General features: G+C 42.0%; 1 protein-coding gene across 1 annotated transcript; it reads left to right on the forward strand.

The window, feature by feature from the left end:
• Positions 1 to 355: 355 nt before the first annotated feature.
• On the forward strand, positions 356 to 25,546 carry LOC119483779 (NLR family CARD domain-containing protein 3-like). Its single transcript, XM_037762249.1, has 13 exons — positions 356 to 397; positions 609 to 674; positions 1,092 to 1,194; positions 5,124 to 5,192; positions 5,764 to 5,767; positions 10,369 to 10,412; positions 12,619 to 12,656; positions 12,783 to 12,842; positions 14,375 to 16,163; positions 18,650 to 18,823; positions 21,491 to 21,664; positions 22,493 to 22,677; positions 24,276 to 25,546. The coding sequence occupies exons 3-13, from the start codon at positions 1,118 to 1,120 to the stop codon at positions 24,320 to 24,322; spliced, it is 2,661 nt and encodes an 886-aa protein (XP_037618177.1). The 5' UTR covers positions 356 to 397; positions 609 to 674; positions 1,092 to 1,117; the 3' UTR covers positions 24,323 to 25,546.
• The last annotated feature ends 252 nt before the right edge of the window (positions 25,547 to 25,798 follow it).

Consider the following 25,798-nt stretch of genomic DNA (forward strand, 5'->3'; position numbering starts at 1 on the left):
CAGAGGGTTAATTCAGCCTTTTCAAGCCAAGAGAGATTCTGATGAACACACACACCCACAGTCACAGATGAACTCAGCTGATTTCCTGTAAATGGAGAGGGGAGAAGCCACACTGACTATGTGATCCAGGATCATGAGAACAAGGCCTATAGAAAAGATTCCGTGTCACGCGTCATATCTTTGAGAGTATAACGCATGCGCAGTAGAATCTAGCCTGCACGACCGCAGCTTCAGTTACACTGCGCATGCGTTATACCCAACACCAAGACCAGTGACCCAGCCTCCTTTCTATATTCCTTGATGAGAACAGAGAGGAAGCGAAAGCATTTAGTTTGTTATTCCAGACTCCATTTTGAGAAAACGACACAAAGATGTGACGACTGAAGATAGAAGCAGGGTGAGTGTTAATCCATGGGGTGGTTTTATTATACTGTATACTGTATAGTGTGTGTGTGTGTGTGTGTGTGTGTGTGTGTGTGTGTGTGTGTGTGTGTGTGTGTGTGTGTGTGTGTGTGTGTGTGTGTGTGTGTGTGTGTGTGTGTTACTTCCTTTTCTCTCAGTCTTGCCTGTGACTCTTGTACAAACTTGTTTCCTTTACATGTTCACAGTCAGTTATTCCAGACTCCATTTTGTGTCAACGACACAGAGATGTGACGACTGAAGACTGAAGCAGGGTGAGTGTTAATCCAACATTTTATTATTTCCCTGTCCAGGTGTCTGAGTCAGTTTCCTCCCTGTGGACTGTAGAGAAAGAGAAATGTTAGAATGAACTCAACAGTTTGATTCATCTGAGAACACAAAGTCGTGATTGGCTGAATAATCCTCATTAAACCTGCTGTAAGATAAGAAAACAAGCAGAGATTTAAAGAGATGTGACCAGGCGGAGTGCTGGGTGGTTTTATTATACTGTATACTGTGTGTGTGTGTGTGTGTGTGTGTGTGTGTGTGTGTGTGTGTGTGCGTGCGCGCGCGCGTGTGTGAGCGCACGCGCGCGCGTGTGCGTGTGATAGAGAGAGGTTGTGTGTTACTTCCTGTTCTCTCAGTCTTGCCTGTGACTCATATACAAACTTGTTTCCTTTACATGTTCACAGTTGGTGTTAATGTTTAACCTCTCAGAATGACTTCAGGTCAGAAGATGAGTGACTGGTCTAAAGGTGATCCTCCAGGTAATGAACCTGGACCCTCAGAGTCAAAGTAAGAGAGCTGCTACTAACTCATTTATAGGACTCATTTTCACTTTCCTCTACCAATACCATGTTTTCTGTTGATTTTGTGTTTCTATTTTAAAGTTTCTACTAAAATGTATTTGCTAACTGAAGCTGAACAAACGTTTCTTGACACAAAGAGAATTAACCCCCCCCCCCCTCCAGCCAGTTTTACTTCCTGTGTTTTGGTTAACGTTCTTCCTCAAACAGAGAATGGATGTGTGGTTAATAGTCAGGCGTAACTCATCACCACGGTAACCAGATAGCATCGTTTTTCAACCCAGTTTAGATGAATTTACTGTTTATCAGCCAACAAATGAGACAAGAATTAGCTCAACACACCGACTCTCTCTCACTCGCTCTCTTCTTCACCGTCTGGGAAGATACAGAATGATATAAAACAAAGTGATGCCATGCCAATGCCATGATTTAGTTGATTGTGTGTTTGTATATTACATTTCTACTAAAATGTATTTACTAAGTGAAGTTTAACACACTGTTGGTGACACAAAGAGAATGAATTAGTGCATTCTTCCTCTTCATATCTGTGACAGCTGTCAGTCACCCAGAACAGCTGTAATCTAAGAGGACTAATACAAACTTTAAACCACATTATTGACAGTAGCAGTAGTTTGTGTATTTAGAAACTGAAATGTCTTTGTCATCAGAGAATTTATCAAGGATTCATGTGATGTGAATCAAATCATCTTGGTGTTTGCAGAGTTCAGTCCAGACAGAGAGCAGAGTCTCCAGTACCCAGCTGTCTGTCTATGAAGAGTGACTGGTCCATGTACCATCCTCCAGACTTCAGTAATGAACCTGGACCCTCAGAAACAAAGTAAGAGACTGTTTCTACTGTAAGCTGACCTGATGGATGATGATGCAATGAGGATGAAGACTAAATGTTCTGCTAACAGATTTATATTCCTGATGCAGAACTATTGGTGCAGATACTGTTTCAAACTAAGATGGATCTTAGTCTGGGTTTTAGAGCCACAAACTACTGATTGTATTTCTGTAACAAAACACCTGAGAACCTCCATTTCACAATTTACACTTCAAGAAAATATTCATGTTTCTGCTGGAAGGTTGAATTCGCTGTAAAGATTTACAACTATTCAAAATGTGAAAGAATGTGTTTCAAATGTGTAATTCATTTTCTCACATTAGTCCTCAAAATACTGTGTTGGTTTGACTTCTCCTAAAATCAGCTGTTATGACAGCTTCTTTGAAGTGGGGTTGTACGTATACTCCCGTGTTCTGGGAAGTAAATTACTGCTTTTGTGAATGGAGTCTGGTGGCTTTGAAGAGAGCGATTTAACAGCTTCAGTTCCCCGTCAGAAAGGGCTGTCTGATGGAGAGGTAAAGCAGCTGTGGACGGGAGCAGCAGAAAAACATATTTTAGCCACCTAAAAAAAAATAATATATATATATATATATATATATATATTCGTTTAAGTGTACACTATATTTAGAATATTTTCTCTGCTTTACCTCGCCATCAGACAGCCCTTTCTGACGGGAACTGAAGCCGTTATATCACTGTCTTCAAAGCCACCAGACTCCATTCACAAAAGCAGTCATTTTCCCTCTCAGAACACAGGAGTTGCTGGTCTACTGCTGCATCCATCGGTTAGTTAGTTTGTGTTATTGTGTGACTTTCTGATCTGAACTAACGTGGCGTCCACAGCAGTACATCGCTTAGCTTCCTGCAGGTACTCCTGTCTGCTTCTCCTGACTGGGAGCACGCCGACCGCCATCTAAGTTACTGTATTAATACACTGACTATAAGGATGTATAGATACTGTACATGTAGCAGTGTCATCATGTAGAAACCTACGTCAGGTCACGTGGGTGAAAAGTTTTTAGAAGGTCTTGAAGGGAAAACAACATTTTGATGATAAAACATTTGTACGTAGAGTTCAGATTTGAATTCATAAGGAACACCACTGGGAAGATACAGAATGATATAAAAACTAAATGATGCCATGCCAATGCCATGGTTTGTTCATTGTGTGTTTGTATATTAGATTTCTACTAAATGTATTTACTAAGTGAAGTTTAACACACTGTTGGTGACACAAAGAGAATGAATTTGTGCATTCTTCCTCTTTGTATCTGTGACAGCTGTCAGTCACCCAGAACAGCTGTAATCTAAGAGGACTAATACAAACTTTAAACCACATTATTGACAGTAGCAGTAGTTTGTGTATGTAGAGCTACTGAAATGTCTTTGTCATCAGAGAATTTATCAAGGATTCATGTGATGTGAATCAAATCATCTTGGTGTTTGCAGAGTTCAGTCCAGACCGAGAGCAGAGTCTCCAGTACCCAGCTGTCTGTCTATGAAGAGTGACTGGTCCATGTACCATCCTCCAGACTTCAGTAATGAACCTGGACCCTCAGACACAAAGTAAGAGACTGTTTCTACTGTAAGCTGACCTGATGGATGATGATGCATTGAGGATGAAGACTAAATGTTCTGCTAACAGATTTATATTCCTGATGCAGAACTATTAGTGCAGATACTGTTTCAAACTAAGATGGATCTTAGTCTGGGTTTTAGAACCACAAACTACTGATTGTATTTCTGTAACAAAACACCTGAGAACCTCCATTTCACAATTTACACTTCAAGAAAATATTCATATTTCTGCCTGAATGTTGAAGTCACTGTAAAGATTTACAACTATTCAAAATGTGAAAGAATGTGCTTCAAATGTGTAATTCATTTTCTCACATTAGTCCTCAAAATACTGTGTTGGTTTGACTTCTCCTAAAATCAGCTGTTAAAACAGCTTCTTTGAAGTGGGGTTGTACGTATACTCCCGTGTTCTGGGAAGTAAAATTACTGCTTTTGTGAATGGAGTCTGGTGGCTTTGAAGAGAGCGATATAACAGCTTCAGTTCCCCGTCAGAAAGGGCTGTCTGATGGAGAGGTAAAGCGGCTGTGGACGGGAGCAGCAGAAAAACGTATTTTAGCCACCTAAAAAAAAAATATATATATATATATATATATATATATATATATATGTATATCCGTTTAAGTGTACACTATGTTTAGAATATTTTCTCTGCTTTACCTCTCCATCAGACAGCCCTTTCTGACGGGAACTGAAGCCGTTATATCACTGTCTTCAAAGCCACCAGACTCCATTCACAAAAGCAGTCATTTTCCCTCTCAGAACACAGGAGTTGCTGGTCTACTGCTGCATCCATCGGTTAGTTAGTTTGTGTTATTGTGTGACTTTCTGATCTGAACTAACGTGGCGTCCACAGCAGTACATCGCTTAGCTTCCTGCAGGTACTCCTGTCTGCTTCTCCTGACTGGGAGCACGCTGACCACCATCTAAGTTACTGTATTAATACACTGACTATAAGGATGTATATATACTGTATTAATACATTGACTATAAGGATGTTTATATACTGTACATGTAGCAGTGTCATCATGTAGAAACCTACGTCAGGTCACGTGGGAGAAAGTTTTTAGAAGGTCTTGAAGGGAAAACAACATTTTGATGCTAAAACATTTGTACGTAGAGTTCAGATTTGAATACATAAGGAACACCACTGGGAAGATACAGAATGATATAAAAACTAAATGATGCCATGCCAATGCCATGATTTTGTTCATTGTGTGTTTGTATATTAGATTTCTACTAAATGTATTTACTAACTGAAGTTTAACACACTTTTGGTGACACAAAGAGAATGAATTTGTGCATTCTTCCTCTTCGTATCTGTGACAGCTGTCAGTCACCCAGAACAGCTGTAATCTAAGAGGACTAATACAAACTTTAAACCACATTATTGACAGTAGCAGTAGTTTGTGTATTTAGAAACTGAAATGTCTTTGTCATCAGAGAGTTTATCAAGGAGTCATGTGACGTGAATAAAATCATCTTGGTGTTTGCAGAGTTCAGTCCAGACAGAGAGCAGAGTCTCCAGTACCCAGCTGTCTGTCTATGAAGAGTGACTGGTCCATGTACCATCCTCCAGACTTCAGTAACGACCCTCGACCCTCAGACACAAAGTAAGAGACTGTTTTTACTATAAGCTGACCTGATGGATGATGATGCATTGAGGATGAAGACTAAATGTTCTGCTAACAGATTTATATTCCTGATGCAGAACTATTAGTGCAGATACTGTTTCAAACTAAGATGGATCTTAGTCTGGGTTTTAGAGCCACAAACTACTGATTGTATTTCTGTAACAAAACACCTGAGAACCTCCATTTCACAATTTACACTTCAAGAAAATATTCATATTTCTGCCTGAACGTTGAAGTCACTGTAAAGATTTACAACTATTCAAAATGTGAAAGATTGTGCTTCAAATGTGTAATTCATTTTCTCACATTTGTCTTCAAAATAATGTGTTGGTTTGACTTCTCCTAAAATCAGCTGTTATGACAGCTTCTTTGAAGTGGGGTTGTACGTATACTCCCGTGTTCTGGGAAGTAAAATTACTGCTTTTATGAATGGAGTCTGGTGGCTTTGAAGAGAGCGAGATAACAGCTTCAGTTCCCCGTCAGAAAGGGCTGTCTGATGGAGAGGTAAAGCAGCTGTGGACGGGAGCAGCAGAAAAACGTATTTTAGCCACCTAAAAAAAATTTAAAAAAATAATAATATATATATATACCTGAAGCCGTTATATCACTGTCTTCAAAGCCACCAGACTCCATTAAAAAAAACACTAATTTTCCCTCTCAGAACACAGGAGTTGCTGGTCTACTGCTGCATCCATCGGTTAGTTAGTTTGTGTTATTGTGTGACTTTCTAATCTGAACTAACGTGGCGTCCACAGCAGTACATCACTTAGCTTCCTTCAGGTAGTCCTTTCTGTTTCTCCTGACTGGGAGCACGCCGACCGCCATCTAAGTTACTGTATTAATACACTGACTATAAGGATGTATATATACTGTATTAATACACTGACTATAAGGATGTATATACACACGTAGGCAAAATTGTTGGTACCCTTCCGTTAAAGAAAGAAAAACCCACAATGGTCACTGAAATAACTTGAAACTGACAAAAGTAATAATAAATAAAAATGTACTGAAAATTAACTAATGAAAATCAGATATTGCTTTTGAATTATGGTTCAGCAGAATCATTTTAAAAACAAACTAATGAAACTGGCCTGGACAAAAATGATGGTACCCCTAGAAAAGATTGAAAATAATTTGACCATAGGGATATGTTAAACTAAGGTGTGTCCTGTAAATAGCATCATAGGTGTCTTCAAACTTGTAATCAGTCAGTCTGCCTATTTAAAGAGTGAAAAGAAGTCACTGTGCTGTTTGGTATCATGGTGTGTACCACACTGAACATGGACCACAGAAAGCTAAGGAGAGTTGTCTCAGGAGGTTAGAAGGACAATTATAGACCTTCATGTTAAAGGTAAAGGCTATAAGACCATCTCCAAGCAGCCTGATGTTCCTGTGACTACAGTTGCACATATTATTCAGAAGTTTAAGGTCCATGGGACTGTAGCCAACCTCCCTGGACGTGGCCGCAAGAGGAAAATTGATGACAAATCGAAGAGACGGATAACACGAATGGTAACCAAAGAGCCCAGAACAACTTCCAAAGAGATTAGAGGTGAACTCCAAGGTCAAGGTACATCAGTGTCAGATCGCACCATCCGTCGCTGTTTGAGCCAAAGTAGACTTAATGGAAGACGACCAAGGAGGACACAAATCATAAAAAAGCGAGACTGGAATTTGCCAAAATGCATATTGACAAGCCACAAAGCTTCTGGGAGAATGTCCTTTGGACAGATGAGACAAAACTGGAGCTTTTTGGCAAGTCACATCAGCTCTATGTTCACAGACGCAAAAATGAAGCATTCAAAGAAAAGAACACTGTACCTAATGTGAAACATGGAGGAGGCTCAGTTATGTTATGGGGCTGCTTTGCTGCATCTGGCACAGGGTGTCTTGAATCTGTGCAGGGTACAATGAAATCTCAAGACTATCAAGGCATTCTGGAGCGAAATGTGCTGCCCAGTGTCAGAAAGCTTGGTCTCAGTCGCAGGTCATGGGTCCTTCAACAGGATAATGACCCAAAACACAGCTAAAAACACCCAAGAATGGCTAAGAACAAAATATTGGACTATTCTGAAGTGGCCTTCTATGAGCCCTGATCTAAATCCTATTGAACATCTGTGGAAGGAGCTGAAACATGCATTCGGAGAAGGCACCCTTCAAACCTGAGACAGCTGAAGCAGTTTGCTCATGAGAAGTGGGCCAAAATACCTGTCGACAGGTGCAGAAGTCTCATTGAGAGTTACAGAAATCACTCGATTGAAATGATTGCCTCGAAAGGTTGTACAACTAAATATTAAGTTAAGGTTACCATCATTTTTGTCCAGGCCAGTTTCATTAGTTTGTTTTTTAAAATGATTCTGTTGAACCACAATTCAAAAGCAATATCTGATTTTCATAAGTTCATTTTCAGTGAATTTTTATTTATTATTACTTTTGTCATCCATCCATCCATCTTCAACTGCTTATCCGGGATCGGGTCGCGGGGGCAACAGCTCCAGCAGGGGACCCCAAACTTCCCTTTCCCGGGCCACATTAACCAGCTCTGACTGGGGGATCCCGAGGCGTTCCCAGGCCAGAGTAGAGATATAATCTCTCCACCTAGTCCTGGGTCTTCCCCGTGGTCTCCTCCCAGCTGGTCATGCCTGGAACACCTCCCAAGGGAGGCGCCCAGGAGGCATCCGTGCTAGATGCCCGAACCACCTCAACTGGCTCCTTTCGACGCAAAGGAGCAAGGACTCTACTCCGAGTCCCTCACGGATGACTGAGCTTCTTACCCTATCTCTAAGGGAGACGCCAGCCACCCTCCTGAGGAAACCCATTTCGGCCGCTTGCACCCGCGACCTCGTTCTTTCGGTCATGACCCAACCCTCATGACCATAGGTGAGAGTAGGAACGATAGATCGAGAGCTTTGCCTTCCGGCTCAGCTCTCTTTTCGTCACAACGGTGCGGTAAAGCGAATGCAATACCGCCCCTGCTGCTCCGATTCTCCGACCAATCTCACGTTCCATCGTCCCCTCACTCGCGAACAAGACCCCGAGATACTTGAACTCCTTCACTTGGGGTAAGGACTCATTCCCTACCCGGAGTAGGCAATCCATCGGTTTCCTGCTGAGAACCATGGCCTCAGATTTAGAGGTGCTGATTCTCATCCCGACTGCGTCACACTCGGCTGCGAACCGATCCAGTGAGTGCTGGAGGTCGCAGACCGATGATGCCAACAGGACCACATCATCTGCAAAAAGCAGCGATGAGATCCTCAGCACACCGAACTGCAAACCCTCCTCCCCCCGACTACGCCTCGATATCCTGTCCGTGAATATCACGAACAGGATTGGTGACAAAGCGCAGCCCTGGCGGAGGCCAACACCCACCGGAAACGAGTCCGACTTACTGCCGAGGATCCGAACACAGCTCTCGCTTTGGGCGTACAGGGATTGGATGGCCCTGAGAAGTGCCCCCCTCACCCCATACTCCCGCAGCACCCCCCACAGTATCTCCCGGGGGACCCGGTCATATGCCTTCTCCAAGTCCACAAAACACATGTAGACTGGATGGGCATACTCCCAAGCCCCCTCCAGGATCCTTGCGAGAGTGAAGAGCTGGTCCGTTGTTCCACGGCCAGGACGGAATCCGCATTGTTCCTCTTCGATCCGAGGTTCGACTATCGGCCGAACCCTCCTTTCCAGCACCTTGGAGTAGACTTTACCAGGGAGGCTGAGCAGTGTGATACCCCTGTAATTGGCACACACTCTCTGGTCCCCCTTTTTGAAAAGGGGAACCACCACCCCGGTCTGCCACTCCTTAGGCACTGTCACCGACTTCCACGCGGTGTTGAAGAGACGTGTCATCTAAGACAGCCCTTCCCCACCCAGAGCCTTCAGCATTTCTGGGCGGATCTCATCAATCCCCGGGGCTTTGCCACTGTGGAGTTGTTTGACTACCTCAGTGACTTCCACCAGGGTAATTGATGATGGTCCCCCATCAGCTTCCAGCTCTGCCTCTACCATAGAGGGCGTATTGGTCGGATTCAGAAGTTCCTCAAAGTGCTCCTTACACCGCCCGATTACCTCCTCAGTTGAGGTCAACAGTGTCCCATCCTTACTGTACACAGCTTGGATGGTTCCCCGTTTCCCCCTCCTGAGGTGCCGGATGGTTTTCCAGAAGCACTTTGGTGCCGACCGAAAGTCCTTCTCCATGGCTGCTCCGAACTCCTCCCACACCCGCTGCTTTGCCTCCGTCACGGCAGTGGCTGCTGCTCTTCGGGCCCGTCGGTACCCTGCAACTGCCTCCGGAGACCTCCGAGATAACATATCCCGGAAGGCCTCCTTCTTCAGTCGGACGGCTTCCCCTGACCACCGGTGTCCACCACGGTGTTCGAGGGTTGCCGGGGTTACTTTTGTCAGTTTCAAGTTATTTCAGTGACCATTGTGGGTTTTTCTTTCTTTAACGGAAGGGTACCAACAATTTTGCCTACGTGTGTATACCGTACATGTAGCAGTATCATCATCTAAGTTACTGTATTAATACACTGACTATAAGGATGTGTATATACTGTACATGTAGCAGTGTCATCATGTAGAAACCTACGTTAGGTCACGTGGGAGAAAGTTTTTAGAAGGGCTTGAAGGGAAAACAGCATTTTGACGTTAAAACATACGTACGTAGAGTTCAGATTTGAATACATGAGGAACACCACTGGGAAGATAGAGAATGATATAAAAACGAAGTTATGCCATGGTTTAGTTGATTGTGTGTTTGTATATTAAATTTCTACTAAAATGTATTTACTAAGTGAAGTTTAACACACTGTTGGTGACACAAAGAGAATGAATTTGTACATTCTTCCTCTTCGTATCTGTGACAGCTGTCAGTCACCCAGAACAGCTGTAATCTAAGAGGACTAATACAAACTTTAAACCACATTATTGACAGTAGCAGTAGTTTGTGTATGTAGAGCTACTGAAATGTCTTTGTCATCAGAGAGTTTATCAAGGATTCATGTGATAATAAAATCATCTTGGTGTTTGCAGAGTTCAGTCCAGACAGAGAGCAGAGTCTCCAGTACCCAGCTGTCTGTCTATGAAGAGTGACTGGTCCATGTACCATCCTCCAGACTTCAGTAATGAACCTGGACCCTCAGACACAAAGTAAGAGAGTGTTTCTACTGTAAGCTGACCTGATGGATGATGATGCATTGAGGATGAAGACTAAATGTTCTGCTAACAGATTTATATTCCTGATGCAGAACTATTAGTGCAGATACTGTTTCAAACTAAGATGGATCTTAGTCTGGGTTTTATAGTCACAAACTACTGATTGTATTTCTGTAACAAAACACCTGAGAACCTCCATTTCACAATTTACACTTCAAGAAAATATTCATATTTCTGCCTGAACGTTGAAGTCACTGTAAAGATTTACAACTATTCAAAATGTGAAAGAATGTGCTTCAAATGTGTAATTCATTTTCTCACGTGTCCTCAAAATACTGTGTTGGTTTGACTTCTCCTAAAATCAGCTGTTATGACAGCTTCTTTGAAGTGGGATCGTACGTATACTCCCGTGTTCTGGGAAGTTAAATGACTGCTTTTGTGAATGGAGTCTGGTGGCTTTGAAGAGAGTGATATAACAGCTTCAGTTCCCCGTCAGAAAGGGCTGTCTGATGGAGAGGTAAAGCAGCTGTGGACGGGAGCAGCAGAAAAACGTATTTTAGCCACCTAAAAAAATATATATATGTATATCTGTTTAGGTGTACGCTATATTTAGAATATTTTCTCTGCTTTACCTCGCCATCAGACAGCCCTTTCTGACGGGAACTGAAGCCGTTATATCACTGTCTTCAAAGCCACCAGACTCCATTCACAAAAGCAGTCATTTTCCCTCTCAGAACACAGGAGATGCTGCTCTACTGCTGCATCCATCGGCTAGTTAGTTTGTGCTATTGTGTGACTTTCTGATCCAAACTAACGCGTGTTGACGGTTTGAGTTTGTTCTTTAACTAACTACTGATGTAAAATATGGTGAAGGGAATTTAAGCTCACTTACTAAAGATTCAGAGCTTCCAGTTGAAAGTTCCAGTTGAAAGGTCCACTTACTAATGTAAGTGGACCTTTGACCTTAGATTTTCTCCACCATATGTTGTTCCTTAAGGTCAAGAACAAACATCCCTGGGCAGTAGTGATGTTAAAGTTATCTGCTCATATAAAAAGGGGCAATAATGTAAATTTGGACCACTTCTCTTTTTAGAATATTTGAATTCATGCCTTCATTTGATAGTTGACAGTAGAAAGTGACAGAAAACAGAATGACATAAAAATAACTGTAAACCATCTGGATTTGAACCAGAGACACCACTGTTACATACTGTGTGTCTTAGACTGCTGGTCTACCACACTATTTAGACCACTTCTAACCTCAGTTCAATCCTAACTAACTCAAGCTAAGCTGCCCAAAGTGACCGTGAGACTGTTAAAGTGGCAGTAGGCAGTATATTTTTGGCAAAAATTCCATATAACCTTTCAGCATATTGTAATTCAAGTGTTCTGAGAGATAACTAGACTTCTGCTCCTCCTCATGGCTCTGTTTTCAGGTTTTAGAAAATCTAGCCTGTGACGGGAGACTTCGACCAATCACAGGTCATTTCAGGGAGAGAGTGTTCCTATTGGCTGTGCTCCGGTCACGTGATCGGAACTTGGCGTTCCTTCAGCAGATTTCACAATGGCGGCGACGTCACAAACTTTCTCATTTTACAGCTAAACCGTGTTCTACAAGATGATTCTGAAAACATCTGAGGAGAGAAATAGACATTAACGTAACAGAATATTGATTCATATTTGATCAGCGCTGCCTAGTTTGACCATTTGGTCGGATTTCGCGAGTGACTCACAGCCTCAGATCAGTTGTTACTGCTTGTTTTCTTCCGGTAAGTGAAATCTTGCAGATGCCGTTAGGAGCACCAGAGGACACAGAGCAACATGATTTTTTTCATGTTACCTGTTTCATGTACTACTGTCACGATATAGAGACCGTTTTATAAAAATAACAATTTTTTAATCATATTTGCTCCAATCTGGCCTACTGATGCTTTAAGGACAGGAGGTGGGACCCCTCTGGAGGACGGCCACGGAGGCGGGACCCCAACAACAGGCAACAACAGCTGTCAGTGTGTCAGTGTGCTGACTTGACTATGACTTGCCCCAAACTGCATGTGATTATCATAAAGTGGGCATGTCTGTAAAGGGGAGACTCGTGGGTACCCATAGAACCCATTTACATTCCCTGTGACCATCTGAGCTTTGAGACAGTGTCGGCCAATCAACAAAGCCTTTTAGTTATAAAGACATGTCTTCACAGGAAGAGGAAGAGGAGTGATGTCTCTGTGGAGGAGCAGCTGTCCTGCTGTGCTTTGTGTCAGGACGTCCTGAAGGATCCAGTCTCTACCAGATGTGGACACTGGTTCTGCAGACAGTGCATCACCTCATACTGGGACCAGAGGAGAGACTCCTGTCCCCAGTGTGGACAAAGATCCAGAACCAGAGCTGGACTGCAGCCAGCCGGTCAGACCAGCGCTGTACAAAGTAAGACTCTACATCTGTCTGCTGACGTCTCCATGTCTGAAAACACTACTTGTTGTTTTAATACATAAAAAGTCATAAAAGTCCCACCAGGTCCTGAGAGGACACTAGGGGACGCCCTGCTCCACTCAACTGGCCGTTCAAGCCATATATACATACGCCAACGTTGACGTACGGTCCAGAGGTCAATGCGGCGTCTATGTATATATGTCTATGGGTCAAGCGGTGATGTGGAATGCACCTGATTGGTTCCTGGTTTTCTGCTCGCCGTTTCAAACAGGAAACAACATGGCAGCCTGCTCGTAAACTTTCTGTTATTCCGTCTAAACAATCCACCAAAATCTACTTCTGAAAACATTTGAAGCGAGATATAGGCGATGCCTCTGCTGAATCTGGTTTCATTTCAGAACTAGATCGCCTAGTTTGACAGCTTGACAGTTTAGTGAGCTGACGCGTCGCGCTGGACGGGCTCATGTGATTAAAGGACGGTGCCCGCCTTTTCATTCTGAAAGAGCAACGGCCAATCAGGAAACTCCGACACTCGGCCGACCAATCGTGTAACTTCATCCCTCATTCCACTGACTGTCACTACAGACTTCTGCGGTTGTAGGGCTGCTGGCCCTCTGTGGTCCAGCCTTGAAGACAGAGACAACAAGAGAGACAGCACGAGCGAGAGGACGATCAGCAGAAGAGAGACAGAGAGACGTAGCGTGACGGTGTAGTGAATGAGAGAAAGAAATGTTATTTTCTGATTGTTTCACGGCGTTAACGTTCTAAAGCAGAAATAAATAACCCTCAAATACTCAACATGATTTACTGTGGAGACGGACGCTTTTAGTTTCACTTTCCTCCTCTGCATTTCATTCATTACATCCAACGTGCAGTAAATATCGTCACACTGAGATTAAACCTAACGTTTTATTTTTTTTCCAGCGTGTTTTTTAGAGTAAACAGGCGACACACTGAACGGCAGACTGCAGAGTGTGTTTACTGCTGCGACCACCAACAGCCCTCGTCACATGTCATGTTGCTTTTTCATACATCAGAGGACTAATTTGCTGAATCTTCACAGGTCTTTAGACCGTAGTGGAAACACAGACAACAGTGGACTGAAGGAACCTTTTAGTTCCTTAAAAGAAGATTAGGACTAAAGTCCCAGGAACTTTTGGTGGAAACCCGGCTTTTGTTATTGGTGCTGTTGAATAAAAACAGGTCTACACAACGAGATATGAACATATTCTGCATTATTTGATGAGTGGATGAGTTTTAAATATTACAGTGAGGAAGGAACAGCCACAGTGAGCTGTTTAGATGAAGAGCTGCAGGCGGACAGCTGAGGCTCCGCCTCCTCTGCTGTCAATCAAACATGTACACCGACTGAGAGAAAAAGGAGCATTTCTGATGCTTCCACTAAAACTAGACTGTTTAACCTTTACTGCTTTTTTATTTACTTTATATTGATCACTTCAATATTGGCAATGAAAATAATAATCACATTTTCTTTATTTTTAACTTTTGTCCTTCTCTTTCAGCAGATAGAGGTCTGCAGGAGGTTGTAGATGAACATAAGATCAGTCTGAGGAGGAGATGTGAACGTGTGACTGAAGGAAGTGATGAAACAGGAAGTGGAACCCTCCTCAACAGGATCTACACTGAGCTCTACATCACAGAGGGACAGAGTGAAGAGGTTAATACCCAACATGAGGTGAGGCAGCTTGAGACAGCTTCCAAGAAGAAGACCCTCCATGACGCTCCAATCAAGTGCCAGGACATCTTTAAAGCCTTACCTGACCAACAGGGACACATCAGAGTCGTTTTGACGAACGGTGTCGCTGGCGTTGGAAAAACCTTCTCAGTGCAGAAGTTCACTCTGGACTGGGCAGAGGGCTTGGAGAACCAAGATGTCAGTCTGGTGGTTCTGCTTTCGTTCAGGGAACTGAACTTGATCAGAGATGAGCAGTACAGTCTTCTCATGCTGCTCCATGATTTCCATCCAACATTACAGAAGGTCACAGCAGAGAAGCTCGCTGTCTGTAAAGTTCTGTTCATCTTTGACGGCCTGGATGAAAGCAGACTTTCACTGGATTTCAAGAACAAGAAGGTTGTGTCTGATGTCACCCAGAAGTCATCAGTCAACGTGCTGTTGACAAACCTCATCCAGGGGAATCTGCTTCCCTCAGCTCTCGTCTGGATAACTTCCCGACCTGCAGCGGCCAATCAGATCCCTCCTGCATGTGTTGACAGGGTAACAGAAGTACGAGGCTTCACTGACACCCAGAAGGAGGAGTACTTCAGGAGGAGAGTCAGTGATGAAGAGCTGTCCAGCAGAATCATCTCACACATCAAGACATCCAGGAGCCTCCACATCATGTGTCTAATCCCAGTCTTCTGCTGGATCACTGCTACAGTTCTGGACCACATGTTGACTACAGACCAGAGAGGAGAGCTGCCCAAGACCCTGACTGACCTGTACTCACACTTCCTGTTGGTTCAGACAAAGAGGAAGAAGCAGAAGTATGGTGAGGGACATGAGACGAGTCCACAGGAGCTGACGGAGGCTGACGGAGAAGTTCTTCTGAAGCTGGGGAGGCTGGCGTTTGAACATCTGGAGAAAGGAAACATCATGTTCTACCAAGAAGACCTGGAGCGGTGTGGTCTGGATGTCACAGAGGCCTCGGTGTACTCAGGAGTTTGTACAGAGATCTTCAAAAGAGAGTGTGTGATCTTCCAGAAAACAGTCTACTGCTTTGTTCACCTGAGCATTCAGGAGTTTCTGGCTGCAGTCTACATGTTCCACTGTTACACAAACAGGAACACAGAGGTACTGAAGGACTTCCTAGGGAAAAAATATGTTCATTCAACCCTGGATGTCTTCCTGAAGAGAGCCATGGAGAAATCCCTTGAAAGTAAAAATGGCCACCTGGACTTGTTTGTTCGCTTCCTTCATGGCCTCTCTCTGAAGTCCAACCAGAGACTCTTAGGAGGTCTGCTGGGTCAGACAGACAACAGTCCAGAAATCATCCAGAGAGCCATCAACAACCTGAAGAAGAAGAAGAGGACCAAAATCTCTCCTGACAGAAGCATCAACATCTTCCACTGTCTGACGGAGATAAACGACCACTCGGTACATCAGGAGATCCAAGAGTTCCTGAAGTCAGAGAACAGATCAAAGAAGAAACTCTCTATGATCCACTGCTCAGCTCTGGCCTACATGCTGCAGATTTCAGAGGAGGTTCTGGATGAGTTGGACCTGAAGAAGTACAAGACAACAGTGGAGGGACGACGGAGACTGATTCCAGCTGTGAGGAACTGCAGAAAAGCTGTGTAAGTCCAGATGTGATTAACTTTATAGATCAGTGTATCTACACTGAGATTACTAGTTTAGTTCTTCAAATATAAATTATAAATTATTCTTAAAATATAATATTCTTATAAATGTTCCACGTGTTTATTACATAAATATGTATTTGTATTTTGTCACAGATGTTCTTGAGCTGTTTCAAATGTTGAGTTCAAAATGTTTCAGTAGTTTGTGTTTCTAGCTGTCAAGTTAATGAACACTTCTTCTATTTATTTCTAATAATTATTACATTTTACAGTTTTTTCTTATTTATCTTTTTGGGTGATGGAGACGACATGTGAACCTGGTAAAACAAATGAAACTAGAATGGCACTCCGCCAAGGTGCCTGACTTTAAAAACAGATCACAGCTCCCAGCTGGCGGTACCGTGAGGTGGTCGGCTTATGTTGATTGCTGTAACGTATCGGCTGATGCCTCTGTCATTCAGCAGCCTTGTTATATCTGTATAACATTACACTACGTTGTCTCTCATCCCGTCATCTACCGCTTTTTTCTTTCTCACCGCGGACGGCCAGCAGCTCCACACACACATCCACTCACGTATCTCTCTGCTCTCAGAAGGAGGCGGGGTCATGCGTCATCGACGCGTTATCAGTCACACTGCGCATGTGTTATACCCTGAGGTCTTAATGCTCAGGCTGATCACAATCCTTAAAAAAAGACAGACAGACAGACAGACAGACAGACAGACAGACCATCCAACGCCGGTGAAAACAAAACCTCGGAGGTAAAAATCAAAAGATCAGCTGTCTGGTGGAGCGCTGGGTCTAATCGGTGTAACGGCAGCAACAGAACGTTTGCTGATCCGGTGGGGAGTCGGGGCGGTCCTGGGATCAGAGTCCTGGTGATGGGGTTTGCTTTCAATAGGCCTTGCGTCTCTAGAAAAATGAAGAGAAAAATGAATGTGACATGTGAGTTAATACTGCAGTTCCCTGGGAATGCCATACATTAAAACAGCGACAGGTGAATTCATTTGGTGAATCGTGGTTCCTTTTACAATAGAATAGACGGTGGGGCATGGGATGCTTTGGGGCGTGGCTGCCTTGTGGTTGGGGGTCGCTTCCACGGCGTTGTCCGGTCTGGGAGTTGTCCATGTCTTCGTCTTACACCTTACCTCGTGTGTTTTTGGCCTCATCTCTTTCGTTGGCTTCAAATCCAAACTGTTGCCATGTTGCTGCAGTTTTAGTTTTCTTTGAGACCAGCTCTGCCATGTCTCGTCTCGTCACCCCAAAAAACACATCAACTTCCTAGTAAACAAACCTCTTCTTGTTTATACACCAACATTATATCATAATATTACGTTAATCACGTTGTCATATTGCTTATTAGTAATGCAATACAGGCTGCTGTCGGTTCCGGCGGTTGGCATAAAATCAAACCGGTTTAAGCTCGTACACCGGACCGGACCGGACCGGCAAAACCGAAAATCGCATTAGCATTAGCCACCGTAAACTACTGGTCATACGAGACAAAGATAGTCGTTGTAAAACCCCTGAGTGTGTTGAATCGAGCAATGGTGCATTTTATTGCTAATGAATTCAAGTTGTGTTCCATCATCTTGTTTTGAAGTCTTTCCTTTTATTCTGTTACTCACAGAAGGAAACTCTGGTGTTTCTCTTTCTTGTTGCTGTAGAGAAGAGTAGTAACAGGAAATACACAGCTTCCACCAATAACAGCAGTCTGATGAATATATAACAGCAGAATGGTAGAATTCAGACTTTTTAAGAGATCTTATACAAACCAAAGATCAGTGTTATGTTTTTAATGCTGATACACTGATATCATCTTTCTGATGTCATTATGTTGAAAATAATGCAACCTCATTGGTTCATTAATTGTGTTTGTGAGCTGAATATGTTTGAATCTCAGAGTGTTAATGACAAAACGCCATGCAGTCATCAAAATATCTAGTTATATGAATGTTTAATTATTTATACGGGTCTAATATTATTACGAGATTTGTTTCATTTCTCTACCGTTTGGCAGCAGTCACTGAATTTTCCCATTTATGGACGTGAACCTGAAAGCAGCAGGTTGCTAGCAAAGAGAGGTCATCTTTATCAACTGTATTATTATTACTTATTCACTGAGTTTTAAAAATGCTTTTCTAATCAAGAAGGCCTCATGCTAACTTTGTGGAGACAGACCTGGGATCAGATCACACTGACAGACTGGACATTAGGGAAGCCTCAATGTAACTACATGTTCTCTCTCTTCATCTGCAAGACTAAAGAAAAACAAAGATTAAAAGTCTGCAGGTTTGAGAGAGAGTGATGAGAATTATTGTTTCATGTCAAACAGTGAGATAAGATTAACTGAACCACTGATGTGAGGAGCAAATGTTGATTAAAGAAGTATATATCAAACTGTTTAGTCATCAAATGCATGAAGTAAATATAAACTGTCCTCTTTCATAATAACGTATTTTGTAATTTTTGTGTCATCACAGACTTTCTGACTGTGGACTCTCAGCCACTCTCTGTGAAGTTATGGCCTCAGCTCTGAAGTCCGACCCCTCCCATCTGAGAGAGCTGGAGCTGAGTGACACCTACCTGTATGATTCAGGAGTGAAGCTGCTTTCTGCTGCACTGGAGAGTCCAAACTGTAGACTGGAGAGTCTGAGGTCAGTTCACTGACTGTAGCTTATGTAGTTTGTACACACACTCTCTACACACTGGCTCTTCTCCAGATGGCTCTAGAGACGGACATTCATGTTTTAACGTCGGCCACCGTAGCTCTCCAACACGCTTGGCACACAGGAGAGGCTTCAGTTGGTTGTAATCTCCTCACCTCACCACTAGATACCTCCAGATCCTACACACTGGACCTTTAAACACAGACCTTATTTCAGGCATCTAACTAAAAACCCATTGACTTCCAGACGAGGGAACAGGAAGTGCTAAAATGCTAACTCTGGGTTTTAGGACTCATTCCTGCAGCACTCTATTTGAACATGTCTAAAGGTGCAGCACTCTTCAACAAACACGTATTGCACCAACTTAAAGGCACATAAGTGATGATTATGAACGACACCATCTAATCAGAGGTCTCTATGGTTCTAAGTTATTCCCACGTTCTTTTTGACAGCAGATCTAACTGTTCTCTGTTTTCATGTCAGCATTGTCTAATTATTTGAAGCTGCAGACATTTAGATTGCATCAAAAACCAAATGAGGTTGAGGACTAAATCCACAGTCTTGTTGTGTGTAAAATGACCTGTAAAGTTGATCTTAAACTAATCAGAGGCTTCAGCAGTCTGAGTTAGATGTATTAGGGCTGGGTGACTTGGAGAAAATCAAATATCACAATATTTTTTTGTGTAAATGACCAATAATAGAACAGCTAGAACAGTCTGGTAAGTTCAGAAAATTACATCACTTTACTGTAATGTAGCCTTTAAAACCAGGAAGAGACAACACTTGTGCCATATCACGATATTACTAGGGCTGTCAATCCATTAAAATATTTAATCACGATTAACCGCTAATTATTCACACTTTTTTTATCTGTTCAAAATGTACCTTAAAGGGAGATCTGTCAAGTATTTAATACTCTTATCAACATGGGGGTGGACAAATATGCTGCTTTATGTAAATGTATGTATATATTTATTATTGTAAATCAATTAACAACACAAAACAATGACAGATATTGTCCAGAAACCCTCACAGGTACTGCATTTAGCATAAAACAGTATGCTCAAATCATAACATGACAAACTGCAGCCCAACAGGCAACAACAGCTGTCAGACCAGGGTTGGACCAGGGTGGATTTCAATGTGAATTTCACGGACCAGAGTCGCTAACAAACGGGGCGGGACAAACCTATTTGGTTGCAAATGAGGGCGCTCAGTCCGTGACGTAACTGTCACAGGTCACAGGTCGCCGTGGCTCATAAACAAACAGCTGGACAGCAGCAGGAATGTTTTCAGACACACCGGAGGTGAACGACGGACGAGAACAACACGGATATGTGGCGAGATTTTGAGGTGCGAGGAAGAAAAAAGCGGTAGATGACGGGACAGTGAGAGACAACGTAGCGTAATGTTAAACAAACATAACAAGGCTGCTGAATGAGAGAGACATCCGGGGATTCCTTACATGGAAACACACCGTGTTAATAATGAGCCGACCACCTCAAGGTACCGCCAGCTGTACGCGCATCTGTTTTTAAAGCGTGTTTGCACACGTTCTATTTGTAACGTTACCATTTTAACTATTTATCTTTCCAAATAAACCTGTTAAAGATCCATCTGTCACCTGTTCCATCTGTTATAAAGTAACAAACCCAGCCCTGGTTATCAAGCAAAAGACTTGTGTTTCTTAAAGAAAGTTTAGAAAATGTCCACTGTTATTTGTTAAAGTAAATGAATGTTTATCATTGTTGGTAAATGGTCACATCTGGATACAGAAGATCCTCTGAACTAATATTCAGGGTTCCTACGCAGTATGGAGAAGTATGGAATTTGATTTTAGTCATTTCCAGGTCTGGATGAGTATGGAAAAAAAGAAAAGAGAGAATGGAAAACCATGTCTGTTTCCAGATTGTTGCCCCTATTCTGCTTTCTAAGATATAAAATTCTGAATTTCTAAAATATGTAGATCATACAAGCAGAGTGTTTTTCATGGTGTTTGGAGCAGCCGGTGCAGCCACAATGTTTACTACTGTGTGAGAGAGCGCGGGCCAGAGAGAGCTTGATGTCGTTGAAAGCAGCACAGGAAGTAGACTCTGACTGAACACACACTCCTACAGAGCTGCCTCAAGCACTGTAGTCTTGTCACAGCGTCCTCTGAACCCCGAGTCACAAAGTCAAATATGGTCTGAAAAATCTACAGAGAAGTCTGGAAATTTGAGTCTGGAAAAGTCTGGAGTGTAAAATGTAAAATGTGTAGGAACCCTGAATATTTGTTCTAAATTGATCAAGTTTACTTCATGAAGTAGAAATATTTCTCTGGTTTCTGATTGTTTCAACATGTTCCACAAATAATGTCTGATCATCGATATTGATCCTTCAGCACACACACATAGATGAACACAGAGATCAGCAGCCTGTTATTGATGTGTGTTGACATGAACAGGTGTATGAATGTTGTGGTGATATCTGGATGATGTCTGTAGAAGGCTGACATTATGATGATCTACAATAACACAATGACAAAGTCACTCTACTCATTTTAGGGAAAAGATCATTGATTAGGACATAGTGATGTTGAGCTACACATTTAAAACCTGAACACATCTGATTGGATTATAAAGTGATTTTTGTCTTCATCATTTATTCTTTATTCAGATTGACGGGCTGCAGGTTGTCAGAGATCAACTGTGCTTCTCTGGCCTCAGCTCTGAAGTCCAACCCCTCCCATCTGAGAGAGCTGGATCTGAGTGACAACTACCTTCAGGATTCAGGAGTGAAGCAGCTGTGTGGTTTTCTGGAGAGTCCACACTGTAGACTGGAGACTCTGAGGTCAGACACCATTTATTACTTGTGTACTGAGATTAATATGATGTGAAAGTTGTGGTGACACTAAACTGCAGACATAAGGCTGATATTATACTGATCAACTCTTAGTATATTAATGCTAAAGTCCATTTTCTTCTTCAGTGGTTTAGTCCATTGACTGTGGTAGAGCTATGTTAAGCTACACATTTAAAACCTTCATATATCACAACTCTTTATTTTTTTCCAAGAAATGATAATAAAAAATACTCAAGTATGAAGAATAAATAAATAATCTCTATTTCAACTATCTGACAATAACAAATATATTCAGTATTTGCTTTTTCTAAAACAAATATGAAGCTATATGATGCTTATACTGACTGAAGAGTTTAAACTAAAGATGGTTTGATTTTATGACTCCACTATTCCTAAAATATATATATTGTAGATGTCCTATCTTATATATCTTTTGTTCACATTTCCCCAAAATCCATCCTGACATATTTGACATCATTATAAACTTTGAGATCTTGAGTTGAATCTTGAATCAGTTTCTGTGGTTTGTATTTGTGTTTGGCTGCTCAACATGAGTTTGTATCGATGGATTCACTGGTGGAGCCGTCAGAGTTTAAGAGGTCACTACGTCTTTATTGAAGTAGCAGCACGTTGTCATTAATATTAATGAGAGCTCTGTTTCACTGTTTAACCTGCATCCTGTTGGCTTCAGGTGTTTGGAGTTTACATTTTATAAACGTTCTAAACCTTCTTCAGCTCTGAACACATTATTAAACATTGAATGATTTCAAGCAGGAACGTTGTCTTCTAAACTTACATCATTTATTCTTTATTCAGATTGAGTCACTGCAGGTTTTCAGAGATCAGCTGTGCTTCTCTGGCCTCAGCTCTGAAGTCCAACCCCTCCCATCTGAGAGAGCTGGATCTGAGTGACAACAAGCTGAAGGATTCAGATGTGAAGCAGCTGTCTGATCTGGTGGAGAGTCCGCACTGTAGACTGGAGACTCTGAGGTCAGTAGAGGGTCGGAGTCGGTCCATGCTGGTTTCAGCAGTATTGTTGTGATGTGTTTCCTCCGTTAAGCTGTGAGAGGAGAACGGTGACACACAGAGAGAGAGAGAACAGTCAGCCAATCAGATCAGCCAGAAGCTCATCATGTGATCATGTCTTAGAGTTGATGTGAAGAAGATGTTGTTGTTGTGTTCATGTCTCCAGGAAATAAAGCTGGATTACAGCTGACAGCATCACATCATGTATAGAGACAGTGGTCCTCATCCATCAAACTGTCATACCATCAAATCTGATCAGAAAGTGTGTGTTCTCTCATTGAGAGATAGAACCATCATAGAACCATGGTTACATTTAGTAACCATGTGGTCTTTATACAGACTAGAACCTCTACTGAAGTCCAGTAATCACAGCTGATGTTATACTGTTCAGTCTGTGTATGAACATGTGGGACCTTTAAAGAGGACCTATCAGGCTGATGTTCAGCTTCATACTTGTATTTTGGGTTTCTACTAGAACATGTTTACATGCTTTAATGTTCAAAAAACACTTTACTTTTCTTCTACCGGCTGTGCTGCAGCACCTCTTTTGACACTGGTTTGACACTGGTATCATATGAAACTAGAAAACCTGATGAATCCATCGGTGTCATACTAGCTGGTAGTGAAGGAGGTTAAATAACGCTCCAAACTTACTCTAAATGTTGGCGAGGAAAAACTGTCATGGTCATTTTCAAAGGGGTCCCTTGACCTCTGACCTCCAGATCAGTGAATGTCAATGGGTTCTATGGGTACCCACGAGTCTCCCCTTTACAGACATACCCACTTTATGATAATCACATGCAGTTTGGGGGCAAGTCATAGTCAAGTCAGCACACTGACATACTGACAGCTGTTGTTGCCTGTTGGGCTGCAGTTTGTCATGTTATGATTGGAGCATATTGTTTTATGCTAAATGCAGTACCTGTGAGGGTTTCTGGACAATATCTGTCATTGTTTTGTGTTGTTAATTGATTTCCAATAATAAATATATACATACATTTGCATAAAGCAGCATATTTGTCCACTCCCATGTTGATAAGAGTATTAAATACTTGAAAAATCTCCCTTTAAGGTACATTTTGAACGGATATAAAATGTGCTATTAATTTGAGATTAATCACGATTAACTATGGACAATCATACGATTAATCACGACTAAATATTTTAATAGATTGACAGCCCTAATATTTACATATTTGTCATGTAATATTTAAAAGTAGATGAAACATTCAAATGTGACTGAAACCAACCTAATCCATCATTAAAGTGAGCAGTGAAAAGCGCTCTGTTTCTGCAGTAATGATGAGCTCAGGACCATCAGCAGTTTATTTCCATTGTGTACTGTGTGGATCATAAGATAATATTACACAGAGACAAAGAATTTCAACACATAATCCAGGCTAAAAGGTTAATTTACACATTCAACCAGTCAGTGATTTTTTTGCCAGCTGTCCTTCCAGCATCTGGCAGTTTAAACTGTGTTAAATTTAGTCTGGATTATGTTTTCTTAGGTGTCTCTGTAAACACTGATTGATGACTTCTGTTGTCTTCTTCTTCTCTCATCAGATGTTAGAAGTGATCTCTAACCACCATCATCCTTGTGTGTTCCTCTGGACCTGACAGAGTATCATCAGTGTATCTGGACTCTGTCCTTCTGCACAGTCTCTGCAGACACACTGAGACTCCTCCACTCCTTCTGCTCCACACTGAACCACCTCCTCCACCTGGACCTGGGTTTCACTTTGTCTTCATTCATTCATATATTCTGAACCCAAAGTGCCTCTGCAGATTAGTTCTGTTTATGACAACAGAACTGTAGATTAACACCTTTAAATAGATGTTTCTGCTTTGCTTTCTGTTGCAGCTCCACCCTGTGGAACGATGGAGTTCTGCAGTTAATTTCCACATACTACTAAATATATATATACCATATACAATATATATACCAATACCAGCCGTTTTTCATATTATAACAGATTTGCTTGTAACAAACAGAAAGAAGTAGATAAAACCTGAACCTGAGGCTTCAGTTTCTCAACTAAATCAAACAGATTATGTCTGGATTTTGGTGGAAAGTCAGCTCCTTAATATTGTCTTTTGTATGTGATGTTTGATGTAAAACAAAACAAACAAAAATCCTGACTATCTCGGTTTTTGCTACAAAACAAATAATATTTGTTAGTTTATTACAGATGTACGTGTCACCCTGCTAGTTTTCACATTACATGGCTCAACACAGACACATGAAGTCAACCTGTGGAGCTTTTCCCCTCAGAAATCAATGTTGAGTCGCCGTTATCACCACCGTTCATGTTCTGTAGCTTGTGTTGGAAAAATACATACATGCAGCACATTCCTAAGGTCTTGACAGGTGACACTCACTGCCCTTGAAGTCTATTTCAGTTTCTGTGTTGCATACACAACAAACATGTAGTGCCTATTTGAGGACAAGTACCTTAAATGGACAGACGTGTCAGACAGAGAGGACAATGTGAGATATACGACTGTGAGCATTCACTCAAGGTTATAAATGTGGCTAAACCGAGAGACTCGGTGCTCTCAGCCCTGAACATTCTATGTTGATGGTTGTGTGCCCACTTGCAGGTGTGTATTACAACTCCGAAAGACGCTCTCTTGTTTTTGAGTCCTTATTCAACAGAAATTGCCTCCACAGGCTCCATTACAGTCCACCAGTCCCAGAAACAAAAGCCAAACACCAAAGTGTTTATAATTGCTAAGCAATAATGGACTCATTCCTTAAATTCTGCACATTCCAGTGAGCTACATGAGTGTCCTGCCTCGTTTCTTTTAAGTCATGCAAATAAAGAAACTAACGTGAACCAATTATTTTGTCCTCTGTTTACTTCAAAGAGCAGATTTTCATTATGAATGTTTTTGGCTTTTTGAATCTTATTTTTGGTCTAAAATTGTGACCTGCTTATCGGAGTCACAGGTCACATCTTAAAATGTCTTAAATCTGCAAATATCAATTTGAGCTTGACCCAGAAACCAGATTTATTTTTGCAATTTTGAAACTTTTGATGTCGACTGATTAAATTCTTCTGTCTTGGAAATATTAAATGTTGACCAGCACAA

The sequence above is a fragment of the Sebastes umbrosus genome, chromosome 24 (genome assembly GCF_015220745.1).
Source record: "Sebastes umbrosus isolate fSebUmb1 chromosome 24, fSebUmb1.pri, whole genome shotgun sequence".
Lineage (NCBI taxonomy): Eukaryota > Metazoa > Chordata > Actinopteri > Perciformes > Sebastidae > Sebastes > Sebastes umbrosus.

Excerpts from the sequence above, each read along its gene's own strand:
- LOC119483779 (XM_037762249.1), top strand. The coding sequence starts at position 1,118 with ATGACTTCAGGTCAGAAGATGAGTGACTGGTCTAAAGGTGATCCTCCA. Across the intron at positions 12,657-12,782 it reads TGTCTCTGTGGAGGAGCAGC|GACAAAGATCCAGAACCAGA; the intron begins TGTCCTGCTGTG and ends GTCCCCAGTGTG. Across the intron at positions 21,665-22,492 it reads TGTAGACTGGAGACTCTGAG|ATTGAGTCACTGCAGGTTTT; the intron begins GTCAGACACCAT and ends TTCTTTATTCAG.